The sequence below is a fragment of the Anolis sagrei genome, chromosome 4 (genome assembly GCF_037176765.1).
Source record: "Anolis sagrei isolate rAnoSag1 chromosome 4, rAnoSag1.mat, whole genome shotgun sequence".
Classification (NCBI taxonomy): domain Eukaryota; kingdom Metazoa; phylum Chordata; class Lepidosauria; order Squamata; family Dactyloidae; genus Anolis; species Anolis sagrei.
This window is the reverse complement of record NC_090024.1, coordinates 188,999,859-189,014,237: the sequence shown is the minus strand read 5'-3', so window position 1 is coordinate 189,014,237 and position 14,379 is coordinate 188,999,859. Positions and strand designations below refer to the sequence as shown.

General features: G+C 42.6%; 1 protein-coding gene across 2 annotated transcripts; it reads left to right on the top strand.

The window, feature by feature from the left end:
- Positions 1-220: 220 nt before the first annotated feature.
- SMIM29 (small integral membrane protein 29) lies at positions 221-13,583 on the top strand. 2 transcript variants are annotated; one of them, XM_060773119.2, is made up of 5 exons: positions 221-318; positions 5,181-5,349; positions 7,467-7,492; positions 9,094-9,199; positions 12,639-13,583. In XM_060773119.2, exons 2-5 carry the CDS (start codon positions 5,239-5,241, stop codon positions 12,699-12,701), a joined length of 306 nt encoding a protein of 101 aa, XP_060629102.1. In that variant the 5' UTR covers positions 221-318; positions 5,181-5,238; the 3' UTR covers positions 12,702-13,583. The 2 variants fall into 2 exon arrangements, with proteins under 2 accessions (XP_060629102.1, XP_060629103.1); XM_060773120.2 differs by lacking the exon at positions 221-318 and adding an exon at positions 366-549.
- Positions 13,584-14,379: the final 796 nt, after the last annotated feature.

Here is a 14,379-nt window from a genome sequence, read left to right as displayed (position 1 = left end):
ATCAAGCCCCGCACATGATGTGTTCTGCATACAAGTTGAATAGGTTGGGTGAGAGTATACAACCTTGCAGTATGTCTTTACCAACATGATGATAAAAATATATTACCTCCTCCTCCTCTTCTGCATAGCCCAAGATGACCAATGTTTTTCTAATAGAGGCGGAGGCTGGTGCCCTCTAGCGTCCCCCATGATGAATTGCAGGCTGTCCCGGCCTTAACCCCGCCCCTGCCCGCCTTGGATTGGCTCCTCCCCCTTAAGGCGCGCTGTCAGTCACGCGCTCCTGGGCCCTTCCTGGTGGCGGCTGCGGGGAGCGCGCAGGTGAGGAGGAGGAGGAGGAGGAGGAGGAGGAGGAGGAGGAGGAGGAGGAAGAGGCGGGGCGCTTTGCAGGCTGCGAGGAGAGGGAAGCAAATGGGGAAGCGGCTGCTGGGGTTTGGAGGAAGGGCAAGGAAGGCTGGCCGGGACCGGGAAGCCTCCCTCGTTTCTCTCCTAGGTTCCTGGACCTGCCTCCAGGAGGATGAAGGAAGGCACTCGGAGGGTCTGCTGGAGGAGGTCAGGAGGAGCAGCGCGGGCTGGCACCCACACGGGGGAATTAGTGCAGTTCGACACCGCTTTGGGTGTTATGACTCAACGCCACGGGATCCGGGGAGCTGTAGCTGGGAGCACCCTTTGGCAGAGGAGGCTGAAGCCAGGCACTCCCAGGAATGGCAGGGCGCCCTTATTGTGTCCTTTTTGCACCTTTCTCTGTCCAAGAGCACCCCTTGCAAACTACCACTCCCATGATTCCATAGCACTGAGCCATAGCAGTTAAAGAGCCACCAATCTGCAATAATTCTACAGTGTGGATCTATCCTGAGTATGGGCACTCCAGCTTCCGGCACTCGCAGTCCTTTTTCCTTACATGCATCTTCACTGTAGAATTAATGCAGTCTGGTTCCACTTTGGGACGAGACTGCATTACCACAGTCTGGTGGAGCCCCTGGTGGCGCAGGGGGTTAAACTGCTGAGCTGCTGAACTTGCTGTCCGAAAGGTCGCAGGTTCGAATCCGGGGAACAGGGCGAGCTCCTGCAGTTAGCTCCAGCATCTGCCAGCCTAGCAGTTCGAAAACATGCAAATGTGAGTACAGTGTTCCCTCACTTATCGCGGGTGTTATTTTCCAGGACCACCCGCGAAAAGTGAAAATCTGCAAAGTAGGGACACTATATACGTACATCGCATTTCAAGGGTGAGGCAGAAGCGAGGAGAGATTTAAAGGCACCACACACCTTTTTTTTTTTTTGCTAGCTATCTCTGCTTTGGAGCCCCCAGTGGCGCAGTGGGTTAAAGTGCTGAGCTATTGAGCTTGTTGACCGAAAGGTCGCAGGTTCGAATCCAGGGAGCAGCGTGAGCTTCCGCTGTCAGCCCCAGCTTCTGCCAACCTAGCAGTTCAAAAACATGCAAACGTGAGTAGATCAATAGGTACCACTCCGGCGGGAAGGTAACGGCGCTCCATGCAGTCATGCTGGCCACATGACCTTGGAGGTGTCTACGGACAACGACGGCTCTTTGGCTTAGAAATGGAGATGAGCACCAACCCCCAGTCGGACACGACTGGACTTAATGTCAGGGGAAAACCTTTACCTTTACCTATCTCAGCTTTGCTTTGCAATCTCTCTTGATTGGCTGCCTCTCTCGAGGGGGAGGGTGAACTCCCCTTTCAACTCCCTCGTTGCCTGGAGGCAGAATTAGAACACCGCTCTGGGCAACGGCAACCATTCATAAACTGGGAGGCAAAAAACACGCGAAATAGTGAGTCCACGAAGTAGTGGGGGAACAGTATAGACCAATAGGTACCGCTCCGGCGGGAAGGTAATGGTGCTCCATGCAGTCATGCCAGCCACATGACATTGGAGGTGTCTACAGACAATGCCGGCTCTTTGGCTTAGAAATTGAGATGAGCACCAACCTCAGAGTTGTACATGACTGGACTTAATGTCAGAGGAAAAGCTTTACCTTTACTACCACTTTGATTACCAGGATTCGATGCTGTGGAGTCCTGGGAGCGTTGATATCCTTGTTGTGCCAACTTGGTTCAAGCTACATAGCTGTTTACTTCAGTGATGTCCAGCCTTTGGCCCTCTGGTGTTTTGGACTTCAGCTCCCACAATTCCTTATCATGGGAGAAGTTGGCCAGGGCTTCTGGGAATCGGAGTCCCAAACCCCTGGTTGACCAAAGGCTGGGCACCAGGGCTGTAGGATTTCCCTCTTGGCTTTGTTAAGTAAGGATTTCCTCCAAAACAAACACACACAGACCTTCTACTTCATCACACTAGAGAAGGAATCCACTTTAAATCCACTTTTAGCTTCTTGGAGAATTCTGGGATTTGTAGTTTGTTGAGGCTGTAGTTTAGGTAGGCTGTTTAGTGAGGCTAGAGTGCATCTACACCGTAGAATTAACTCACTTTGATGCTATTTTGACTGCCATGGCTCAATGCTATGAAATCCTTGGGGTTGTGGTTTTACAAGGTTGTAGTTTCTCTGCCAAAGACTGCTAGTCCCACATCAAACAACAACTCCCATGATTCCACAGCATTGAGCCATGATGGTTACAGTTATGTCAGTCTATCTGTGGGTGGATCTACACCAGGCTTGGACAAATTTGGGCCTTCCATGTGTTTTGGACTTCAACTCCCAGAATTCCTAACAGCCTCAGGCCCTTTCCTTTTCCCCCTCATCCACTTAAGCTTTCTAGGAGTTGTGGGCCCAAACACCTGGGGACCCACAGGTTGAGAACCACTGGCCTAGACAAAGAAGAGCTTCCGAAATACATAGTTGAAGGCACCCTCTAATGCAGTGGTTTTCAGTCTTTGGTCCTCCAGGTTTCTGCAACTTCACCTGCCAAAATTCCCAACAGCTGGCAAACAGGCTGGGATTTCTGGGAGTTGAAGTCCAAAACACTTGGAGGATCAAAGGTTGACAACCACTGCTCTAATACCTGCAGAAGGCCTGGTTTATGTGGTCTATGACAACTTATCCTTATCTGCAATATTTCCTTTGGATGATAGCAATCCACGCTCTCTGAATATTCCTCCTGTCGTTGTGTGATCTCTTGATATAATAAAGGAGAGTGAAATCTAAAAGTAATGTTTTGCAATTTTATAAATGAAATTGTACCTGTAGGTCCTGTCTGCAGATTTAGAGATGTGTTTGGGTTGGCAACCTTTTGCTTGAAGACCTTGTTCCACCAGACTGCTTGTATCTCCTTTCTTGCACAGATACAAAACCAGTCTGTAGACAAGTTTAGAGCTTTTAAAAAGTTATTTTTGGGACTATAACATCCACAACCCCATTATCGGGATGGCTGTGTGGCTTTTAAAACTGCTTCTTAAACCTTGGGTCCTGAAAAATTTAGCAACAGTAAAAGTTTTCCAAATGTCATCCCAGTGGTTCCCAGCCTTTGGCCCTCCAGGTGTTTTGGACTTCAACTCCCAGAAATCCCAGTTAGTTTACCAGCTGTTAGTAATCGTGGGAGCAGAAGTCCAAAACACCTGGAAGACCAAAGGTTGGAAACCACTGTTAGACATTTGCATGCATCTCTTGTATGATGTTTCAGTGAACTCTGCAGAAGATGCTTCAGTTGTACTTCATAAAAAGGAAAATCAGCCTGTTTAGCAATCCTTGCAAATGCTGATTTTTTATAAGTAAAATGTTTGATTTATAAGTAAATCTATTTTATATAACTTTATGTCTGGGATCACGTGAAAATTCTCAGCTGAAATGTTGTGAGAATATAATACTAATATCTTTATTTATATTCCACCCTATCTCCCCGGGAGGGACTCAGGGTGGATTAGGGACTCAGGGTGGATGAGAAGCCATAGTCTTCTAAGTCATACCTGTTGTCCAGAGAGTAAATTAACCCAACTGGCAATAGCTGTTCATAATTTCAGGTGGGATTTTTAGATCCCTGCCTGGAGATGCCATTGATTGTACTTTCTACCTTCTGCATGCAGAGTATGTTAATACTACTGAACGACTACTCTGGCTATGCAAATCATGGCAAATAAACCTTGTATGTAATGAAGCTGAATATGTTGGAAGTCCCCACTCCCCCCAAAAGACGAGGTGAGGAAAGTGGAGAGGAAAATGCTTGTGAATGGTACATGTATCATTGGGACTGAAACAATTGCTTCTTAAATGGGGAGATTGTGGACTGTTCCAGACAGACTCTATATCACAGGATCAGATTCCAGGTTTTTTGTTTATCCCGGATTATCTGGCAGTTTGGACTCATATAATCCAGTTTAAAGCAGAAAACCTGGGATCAGATCCTGGAATATAGGGCCTATCTGGAAGGGCCCTTTGGTATGAGTAAAGTTTGCTCCCACATTGCCCCATTGTTTTTCCCTCTAATTGGGGAAATCATCTAGGCCAGTTGCCAAAGTCCCTCCAAGTGTGCTAGACTGCCAATTCCCGTCATTCTACCTTAGTGTGGCCATCCACATCCAGGAATGAATGAATGGGCTTCTGCCCTGCATTCCAGATGGCTTCATGCCTGATGTCAAGATCCTTAGGGTACATTTTCTGTAGGATTCATGTCGTTTGACACCACTTTAACTGCAGTGACTCAGTGCTGTGGAAACATGTGAGTTGTAGTTTGGTGTGTACCCAGAACTATTTGGCAGGGAAGGCTAAAGACCTTGTAAAACTTCAACTCCCATGATTCCATGGCATTAAGCTATGACAGTTAAAGTCATGTCAAACTGGTGCACCATTAATTTTATCATCTTTGATCTCCCCCCCTCCCTCCCTCCCTCCCTCCCTCCCCCCCCCCTCTCTCTCTCTCTCTCTCTCTCTCACACACACACACACACACTGCTATTGTTCTTACTCACAGATTGCTTTTTCAGAATGAAACAGCCCAGGGCAAGAGAAGAGCAGTTAGAGCAGCTCTTTTGCTTGCCTATTAATCCTTTATCTTGGCTTCAGCCAGCTGTGGGTCAGGCCTCAAGGCTAAATACCACTTTAAAGGGCTTCTTTCACCAGGATGAGAGGAGGGCATGTGACTGGCTTGTGACTTAATGAACCTCCTTATCATGTACAGCTGTTGGGAGGGAGGTTGGGAAGAAGAATGGAATGAGAGCTGGCTTGAGAAATGTGTTTTCATCTCTAAAATGTTCCTTTTCTTGATATTTATTTTTAGGTAGACTTCCCAATGAAGACAGAAGCCCTGCCGCCCTTGAGCACCCTTTTCTTATGCCATGAATAACATCACTATGCCCACCTCTCCTGGGCCAGCCAACGACTCCCTGGTGGAATATGTTTTGGTGCCATTTTTCCTTATCACCATTGTCGGGGTCATCATGGCTGTGGTGAGTGACTTGAATTACACCGGAAGAGTTCAACACCCAGAACCTTTTCCAGTGGTAGATGATGTGGAACTAATTTGGCCTTCAAAAAGAACAAATTATTCCAGCAGCAGTTCTCATCAAAGAGCCTCCTGATATTCTTATATACGTTGCTGTTCTGTGCCTTTAAGTAATTTCTGACTTATTGCTGCTCTGGATTTTCTAGAGAAGATTTGTTCAGAAGGGGTTGGCACTCCTCTGAGGTTGACAATGTGTGACTTGCAGTTGACACACAGACACACACTCACTGATTCCCTGCACGCTCCAACTGATCAATGCCCCCTAGTAGGTTTCATGTCTCAGTGAGGATTAAGGGTATATCTATACAGTAGAATTAATACAGTTTGCCACCACGTTTAACTGCCATGACTCCATGCTATGGAATCCTGGGATTTGTAGTTTAGTGAGGCACCAGCCCTCTTTGGCAGAGAAGGCTAACGACCTTGTAAAACTCCCATAAATCCATAGCATTGAGCAGTGGTAGTTCAAGTGGTGTCAAGCTGCATTAATTCTACAGCATAAATGCACCTTTTGCCTGGGATCTTCCTCATTCCAATCTAACCACTGCACCATTCTACTGTAATTGGATGAGTTTTGCCTTTTTCTTCTTTTTTCATTTCTTCAGTATAAAATTGTTCCTCCTTTTTCAAATTATTCTCTTATTTTTGTCAAGCAGATGCTTTCAAACCATCTTTTTACCTTGACATAGAATATAGGAGGTTCCCGTTTGTGTTCAGCCTGGCCATTAATTGAATCTGCTAAGTGCTGTATATATTATGGCAGCTCTGAAAAGGTCATGCACTTGTTTACCTGGAGACATGCAATCGATGCTGGTATGAAAGATCTCCTTCCTTTGCAGCTGCAATGATCTAACTAACTTGCACAATTGCTCTTCAGATTGAATTTCATTTGAAGATTGGCCTTGCCTTTATATAGTGTTAGGAATTGTGGGAGTTGAAGTCCAAAACATCTGGAGGGCCAAAATTTGCCCATGCATGGTATAGATGCAGTGAGAAGGAAAACTTGGCTTTTTTTTTTTACTTTAATGCTGCACATAAAAGTGGTCTTCAACTTGCAAGATATGCATATATACTTTGGCATTTGTGATTATATGTATCCCTGGGAAGGCTGAGCTTTTACAAAAATTCAGAGGGAATTTAAAGTATGTCTTGCTCTGAGTGGTGTTTTGGGGCCACAGAGAAACTCACTATTTTCCCACATTAAATCTGAACCTTGTGACTGTCATGACTTTTAAAGAGTCCATAAGCTTTGGAATTAAATCTACCGGTTTTGTGTCAGGTTTCTGCCGTAATTCATAAAAAAGATATTGAAATGGGGTATCTCCAGAAAAAAGCAAATAAAGTATGCCTCATGGGGTATATGTAGTGCCAAGATTGTTTTACCACTTCATCACACTTTAAATCTGGTTTCTCCCTCCTGCAGAATCCTGGGATTTGTAGTTTAGTAAGGCTGTTAAAGGCTCCTTCTTAAACTACAAAACCCAGAATTCTGCAGGAAGCAGCAACCAGATTTAAAGTGGATTAGTTCTCTAGTGTGATGAGGCCCTTACTCCCTCATTTTTAAAAGTAAAAAACATTTGTTTCTGCAGTAAAAAGTACCCAACAATTTTCTGGAGTTATATAGTAGCAGTAGTAGTAATAATAATAATAATAATAATAATAATAATAATTATTATTATTATTATTATTGAAAGGCTCAAATGCTAGAAGGGGTAAACCTCCAAGGCCTCCTGTCAGTTGTCTTCTCTTCAGCAAAGAGATTATGTTATTGTCACAGATCTCCTCCTCCCTGTATCTCTGATGTCATCTGACACCAAAGGGCAGGGTTTCTAATGAGCTTCCCATAATGCCTCCTGTGCTAATATCTTGTGACATTGCCATTGCCCGAAGTGGTCTTGCAAACAGGCAAATAGAGGAGATGCTTATCCTGCTGTTGTCGTTCCTTGTGCTAATTTTCCTTTTCTTTCTGGTTCCATGCTTCATGCCGTCTAAAAAATAATGCAAAGGCAAGAGTTATGCTTCCCTCATAATTATTTTCCTTGCTTTCCTTTCACATTTCAGATGATGTACATCCAGAAGAAGAGGAGGTAAGGGACTGTGCTGGGCAAGTAATTGAATCGTGGGGAGTTTGGATCACGAGGCTCTTCAGAATGGAACATTTTTCTTGCCTGGAAAAAACCTTGCTTTTTATTCATGATGAGAACAGAGAAAACTGTGTGTGTTGCTATCAGTGGTATGCTTGGGTGGCTTTACATATAAAGCAGTGGTAGGTCAATTTGTGAAATAGTTTATAGCAGAGTAATGCTAATTATTATGGGTGTGTTCCTTCCTTGCCAGTAAACTACTCTAGGAAGTGGAAACAGAAGTGGCTTTCAATGAATACTTCACTAGCAAACTGATCTATCTCTCCATATTTCATATTGGAAAATCAGCAAACACTTTTTAGTGTAGTGTACAGATTCTTTGGGCACACACAAAAGGAGTAGCTTGTTTTAATGCTACAGTCAGAAATTCCTAACTGTGAGAGCTGTTCAGCGGTGGAACTCTCTGTCCCAGGCTGTGGTGGAGGCTTCTTCTTTGGAGGCTTTAAACAGAGGCTGATTGGCCACCTATCAGGGGTGCTTTGAATGCAATTTTTCTGCTTCTTCGCATAATGGGGTTGGACTAGATGGCCCACAAGGTCTCTTCCAACTCTATGAGTATGATTCTATGAAATGTTTTTGGCCTATACATGTTTTTGCAAAATGAGGGTGAATCTAGTTCAGTCTAGTGGCTAGCTGTTCCTCTGGGCACCTGTATTGAGGATCAGTGTGGTCAAATGGAAATACCTGCTACAGCTACCCCCACTTTTGTTTCTAAGCTAAAAATGATTAATAACTATGGTACAGTGAGCTAGTGTACCAATAAATATATTTTTTAGCTAGTAACATTTGTGGATTTAACTGCAACAGGGCTGATCTGGCTCTGTTTACAGAGACCATTGTGGTTTAGTGTCCAGTGCCAGGTGTGGGCTTTCCTCTTCCGCAAATAGGGTGTCTTGCTGCAGTACCCTCCAGTTGGCAAAATATAGAACCTTTAAAATACCCAAAATACAATTGTAGAGCTTTGCCTGTCAATCCCCTGGCTACTCTTTCACACCAGGAGCACAGGGTGGTACAGGATATTTCTGTATGGAATGTTATTTAAAGTATATACGCATCTAAAATGGTACCTTTAAAGTGATAAATTTGAAAATGTTTGTATACAGAAAATATTAACTCTTGCGACTTCACCTTGAAATCAATGTGTTGGTTCAGATCGGCCAAGGGTTTAGAAATAATGACTTTGGAGTGTTCACCCAAGCCACCGATTCCTCTAAAGCTTCTGTATACACCATGGGGAGCTTTAAAAAGTGGGGAAAGGACCATTGCTTCCTCTGCAGTCGTCCTGGAGAAATAGATTTATCCAGCCTAGTTTCCTCAAACAACCAAAAACACTGAGGAAAATCAAGAACTTTCAAGTAAAAGTAACTTCCACTTGTGATATCATTTCAGTCAAAATGTATTGTGACACCCCCTGCAGGAGTGCCAGAGTTGATCACTCTTGCTTTATAGAAGCAGATTCCAACCAGACGACTGTAAACTTAAGTTGTAATTTGACAGGGGCCGTGTATTAAAATGATACTTCATCTGACAATTTCTCTTCTCAGGTACGACCGGCTGCGTCACCATTTGCTGCCAATGTACAACTATGATCCTGCAGAAGAGCTGCATGAAGCTGAACAGGAGCTCCTAGTAGAGCCTGAGGACACGAAAGTAAGTGTCATTCTGGAGACCAAGGCAAAACAGTACTTCAGTGTGAAAAAACACTTTGTGTGTGTTTTGCTTTGTGGTCTTGTGACTGGGATGGAGACAGTTGATTGAACAAAAGAAAAGATTATGGATCTAAGCACTAGGTTTTCAAGCAATTCCTTTAGTTAGTTTGTTTACTTCAGCACAGATTAAACGACAACTTCTAGATTTCTCCTCCCAGTTCTCTCAGTTTGGTAGTTCCTGCTGTTTTGTGCCTAAGGGATATAGTCTAGGCTGTGGGAATTGCCTCAAACCCACACTGAGTTGTTAGCATTTTTATCCCTGCTGGAAACAGAGCTAAACAATAGAGTATCTGATTAACACGAATTCCATCTTACAGTTTAGTGCTATATTTGGTGGATACAAGGATTCAAAGCTTAGGTGAAACGATGTCTAGGCCACAGGTAGCCAACCATTTTGTGTCAAGGGTTGCAGTCCCTGAGAATTACTCAGCTGGGAGCTGCACTGTCATTGTGGTAATATCTTTCCCCTCACTACCTGGATTGCAGGCTGTTAACTTATGTGGTAGATCAGTGGTGAGGAGGTTCTTTAACCCAAGGACTGAATTCTCTTTCAGAGAAGCTCTCACAGGCTGCATTCCAGTCATGGATGAGGCCAAGGGCAAAAGGGTTGGACCAAAAATGCCAGCATGTTTTAGTTTTACAGCTCTTCATTCACCAGCATGAAAACTTTAGGAGAAGCACTACAAAAGCAAGACAGCAATCAGACAGTGGTGTCATTAGGAAAAGGATGTGGCTAGTATGGGAACCTGGAAGTCTGGTTCAGGGGTTTCAGCCCTAGGGCCTCAGGATACTCCTCTTGCATAACTGTTGAGAGGTAGGAGTCAGCTTTTGTGTACTTGCATATGTTGCTGTTCACAAAGCTTCCCACCTCAGAAGGTTTTGTGGCTTTCTACATCCAAGTAGTGGAGATATTTTGTTTTCTGGCATTTCTAGTGTACTGCAAAAACTCTGAATAAAGGAGGGATCAATTTCTGGAAGTATGAAAACCACTGTGTGACAAAGCAATTTAAACAAAGCCATAGCTAGTCAAGTATTATTTCTATAATGTGGATAAGCACTAAATTATAATGTGAAACTATGAATGATGAACTCAGATTGGCTAGACAATGTTACTAGAAATCGATTTTAACAGGATGATACCAGAGTTTACACGTTTTATTGGCTTTTATATATGTTTTTATATAGTTGTGATGATTGTTTTTATCTGCTCTAATTGTTCTTTCGTGAATGTGTGGCATTAAATTGTGCCAGTTGTAACCCGCCTTGAGTCGCCATATGGTTGAGAAAGGTGGGCTATAAATATCGCAAATAAATAAATAAATTTTGCTGAAGGTTGAGTCATTGACTTCAAATAATATGCAGTGTATTCGTAAAGAAATATACATCTCATTTACATTATACATAGTCTTTGTTTATGCTGCATTTGCGAATGTTGAGTGACCCCTTTCACCATTATGCAATATAGACATCAGTGTGTTCATAGAAGCAGGCAAATACTTCAGGTCTACTAGATCTGGACAAACTCTTAGGTACTCACTCATGGATATCTAAAAAATTGATTCTGGACTTTAGATATTTGAATCATTTACACCACTGAATAAAACACTGGCCCTTAAACACATTTAAGATTGGGCATCCTTTTAGTTAGTTACAATGTCATAGTTAGACATATAACCTCTCAACTGTTTCCTGTGGACATTTATGATCATAGTGTCATTGTCACGATGAGAAGTGGTATAGAAACCCACCTTGAAATCCAGCCAGTTACACCAAGGGACAGAGTTCTTTGCCACTGGAAAGTGGAATAGTCAAAGAAAATGTTTCTATCCCTCTCCTGCAAGTAATTAGTAGTGCTATGAGAAGTTGCAACAAAACCCTTTAGGACGGTGCTTTCCTAACATTTCGCATTGGTGGGGCATCTTTTTAGATATGCATCTTTTCGCAACACAACACACTAATTAAATATTCTAAGCAAACCAGAGGTTAGATCAACCCCTTATAAGAGATTTGGAAACTTACATAAATTGTAATAACAAAATATATTGGGACACAACATATTTCATCAAAACCTTTCATTTCAAATATATGATTTATTGCTTATTTCACATAAACTCAGAGGTTTTCCATTATGTTTGTGTGACACAACTACACACTGCAGCTGACATGTGTCGCAACAAAGTTTGGAAAGTTCTGCTTAGGCCCCAGGGGTCAGCTTCTGCTTGGTGCAACATCTCTTGCTGGCAAGAGGGAGCACCCCACTTCCCAGTTTCACCAGTTTCCCATGGTGCAGCTATTTAAATTTTGAGGTGGCTTTGGGGCTGGGGCGGGGGCGGGGGGGGGGGGTCTTATCAGAAGACAGATCATAGCTTCAACATTGTGGCTACAAGTCTTATGCAGAATCTCAGCCAAGGTGGTATACGTTATTATTTCATAACATATTTTTAATTCCTAAACATTTGTACTCCCCACATGGCTACACTGTATTGGCTTTGATAGCTGATACCATTCTGGAAAATAGCTTTTTAAATCCTTGCATGTTAATGTTTATATGTGATTTATTTAACTGTATTGTTATTTTTTGTTTATTGCTTTCTTGTTTATTGATGTGTTGTTGAGCTTAGCCTCATGTAAGCCGCTCCGAGTCCCTTGGGGAGATGGAGGCGGGGTATAAATAAATAAATAAATAAATAAATAAATAAATAATAATAATTATTATTATTATTGGCCGCAATATGAGGATGCAAGACACTCAACAACTTCCCAGTGAAGTTCTAATAACATCCAAAATAATACTAGGAATTCTATTTCTATTTGCTTGAATATTTTCTAATAGAAACCACGCTGTGTTGAGTTCAATTTGTATCCATCAGTTCATGGCATAGATGTTCAGTTGATACTTTATGAAGAACCAGATCTTCTAGTGTACTGTGTTACTTTATTAAAAGTTGATGGCCTTTCATTCGCAAAGCAGTCCAGTTTGCTTTTTCTGTGCCTGGCTTGACAAAGGAAATTTCCTTTAACTAGACTTAAAAGAGTAGTAAAGAACAAACTACCTTAAACAGTAATAATAAAGTTGATGGCCTTTGTGTTCATTTGCAAAGCAGTCCAGTAATAAATGTAATCTGTTTCTTAGTTGTGAAAACAGTTGGTTTTCTGATCCTTGTGCTGTTATAGTAAATGGTGGAAGCAATTAATACCTTCTTTGACAGCTGCTTCTGAAGGCTGCTAGCCACTTTATTTTTGCTGGTAGGAAAAGACTTTTCTGTTTGTTTATTTGACAGTTTACTAATTGCTGGAAAGAGTCTTGTTGTGAGCTATCTGGAGTCACAATTGTGTTGTGAAGATCAACTTTTAAATAAATCATCTGTTGCATGTTACAGGTGATGAGAACCTGGGGAGGATACCAGCCCTGCCGTGGTTCATTTATGGACGTGAAAGCTTGATGATGCTTCGCTCGGACTGACCAAGGGTGTATATGGATGACCTCGTCTCCCTGGCATGTATGCAATCTTGAAACACACCCAAACCACATTAACTTTGAACCTGCTGCCTTTCCACTTCAATATTGTCTTTATTTTTTTGCCTTGACTCCCAGCAAGAGGTGAGTCTATTTAGGCTGTACTGCTAACACAGGTCCTTTTGAGTTCCTGGTATTCAGAGTCAAAGGCGTGCACATCTGGATCTAGAAAAAATACTTGACCTGTTGACATTCCTTACTTCTAGGCATTCTGGTTTATAATTGATATGGATGTTGGGGGAGATGCAGGAGCTTCTTGAACTTCAGGTGAAGGTAGCTCTTGTTCTGTGAGCTACCATCCACAAATTTATCGGCTTTCTAAAAGCTCCAGCTGACCTCTTCTTTTGTGAGTAAGCAGCAAAAGCTGCAGCTGCTATGCCATTCCAGTGCATTTGCTAGCTGCCTCCCTGTCCTAACATACCTATGCATATAAATGGGTCTGTCACTTAGGTCTTGGGTTCCTGTGATGTCTCCCTTGATGGATGCAGAGAAAGTGAATAAAATGGCAAAGCCTGTGTAAGCAAGAAAACTGGGTACGTGTGGCTATAATGTAACATAATTTACTTTGAAATATGTGTAATGAGTACATGCTGATCTGTGTGGCTATTATTTGATGGATGTGCTGGGAGGATGGTTTTTCTGGGAAGGTCATGCAAAGGACATCTGGTGAAAGGGGCCATAATGTATTGTTGAAAAATTATTTTGTTCCTTCAGGAAAGTTTTGAGTTCATCAAGGTGGTTCTTTCTATGAGGGTTTTGTATTTGGGAGCTCATATATTTTGTAAATAAATCCCATCCTGAACTGGAATGTCTCTGTGAAAACTTCACTGTAATACGTTTCTTGGGTGAGTATACAATATTACCGCTGTCCCCACTACGGCTGACTGAAGAACTGTTGGTGCAGAGACAATACTTTGCTGAAGTACAAAACCCCTTACTGCCTATTATTACTGACCATAACCTATCAACAAGACTAGTGAGCTTGAGCAAAACCTGTATTAGGAATATTGATTTGGCCTTCTTGTTCCAACAGTGCTTCAGTTTCTAACAAAGTCTGATTTTCCTCGCATATGACATTATGCTATGCTGCTGTTGGACATTCATCTGATACCTAGTGATGCTTTTTAGGTTATGGGTGATTCGGCAGTCAAGGAAAACACAGTCTGGGCAAGGAAATAAAGTTTATTTATTTATTTATTTATTTATTTATTTATAGGGGACTCAGGGCAGATCACAGAACACATACAAGGCAAACATTCAATGCCATTAAATAGACAGGACGGACAAGAAATAGAAGTATATGCCAACGTCTTCCCCAACTTCAACGTCCTGGAAGTTGTGCTTGATTCCGGCCACAGGGGGGTGCTGTCACTCCATCCTCTTATGACGAAGAGCCCTTGATCACAGACTTCCTTTCTTTGATTGCCAGCATTTTCTGGTATTTCCTTTTTACGGTGCCATAAAATACCTCCCCGCTTAAGCATTGCCTAATTTCCTCTACTCACAGCTCACAACTGTTTTCCAACTGTTTAGGTGGATAGTGAGCTGTGCTGAAGGTCGGGTACTCACCTGACCTGGGCTTCAAACTGCCCACCTTTTGATTG

Bases quoted from the DNA above. Each gene is read 5' to 3' on its own strand.
- SMIM29 (XM_060773119.2), top strand. From the start codon at position 5,239: ATGAATAACATCACTATGCCCACCTCTCCTGGGCCAGCCAACGACTCC. The intron at 5,350-7,466 runs GTGAGTGACTTG...TTCACATTTCAG, and splicing joins TCGGGGTCATCATGGCTGTG to ATGATGTACATCCAGAAGAA. The intron at 9,200-12,638 runs GTAAGTGTCATT...TGCATGTTACAG, and splicing joins TAGAGCCTGAGGACACGAAA to GTGATGAGAACCTGGGGAGG.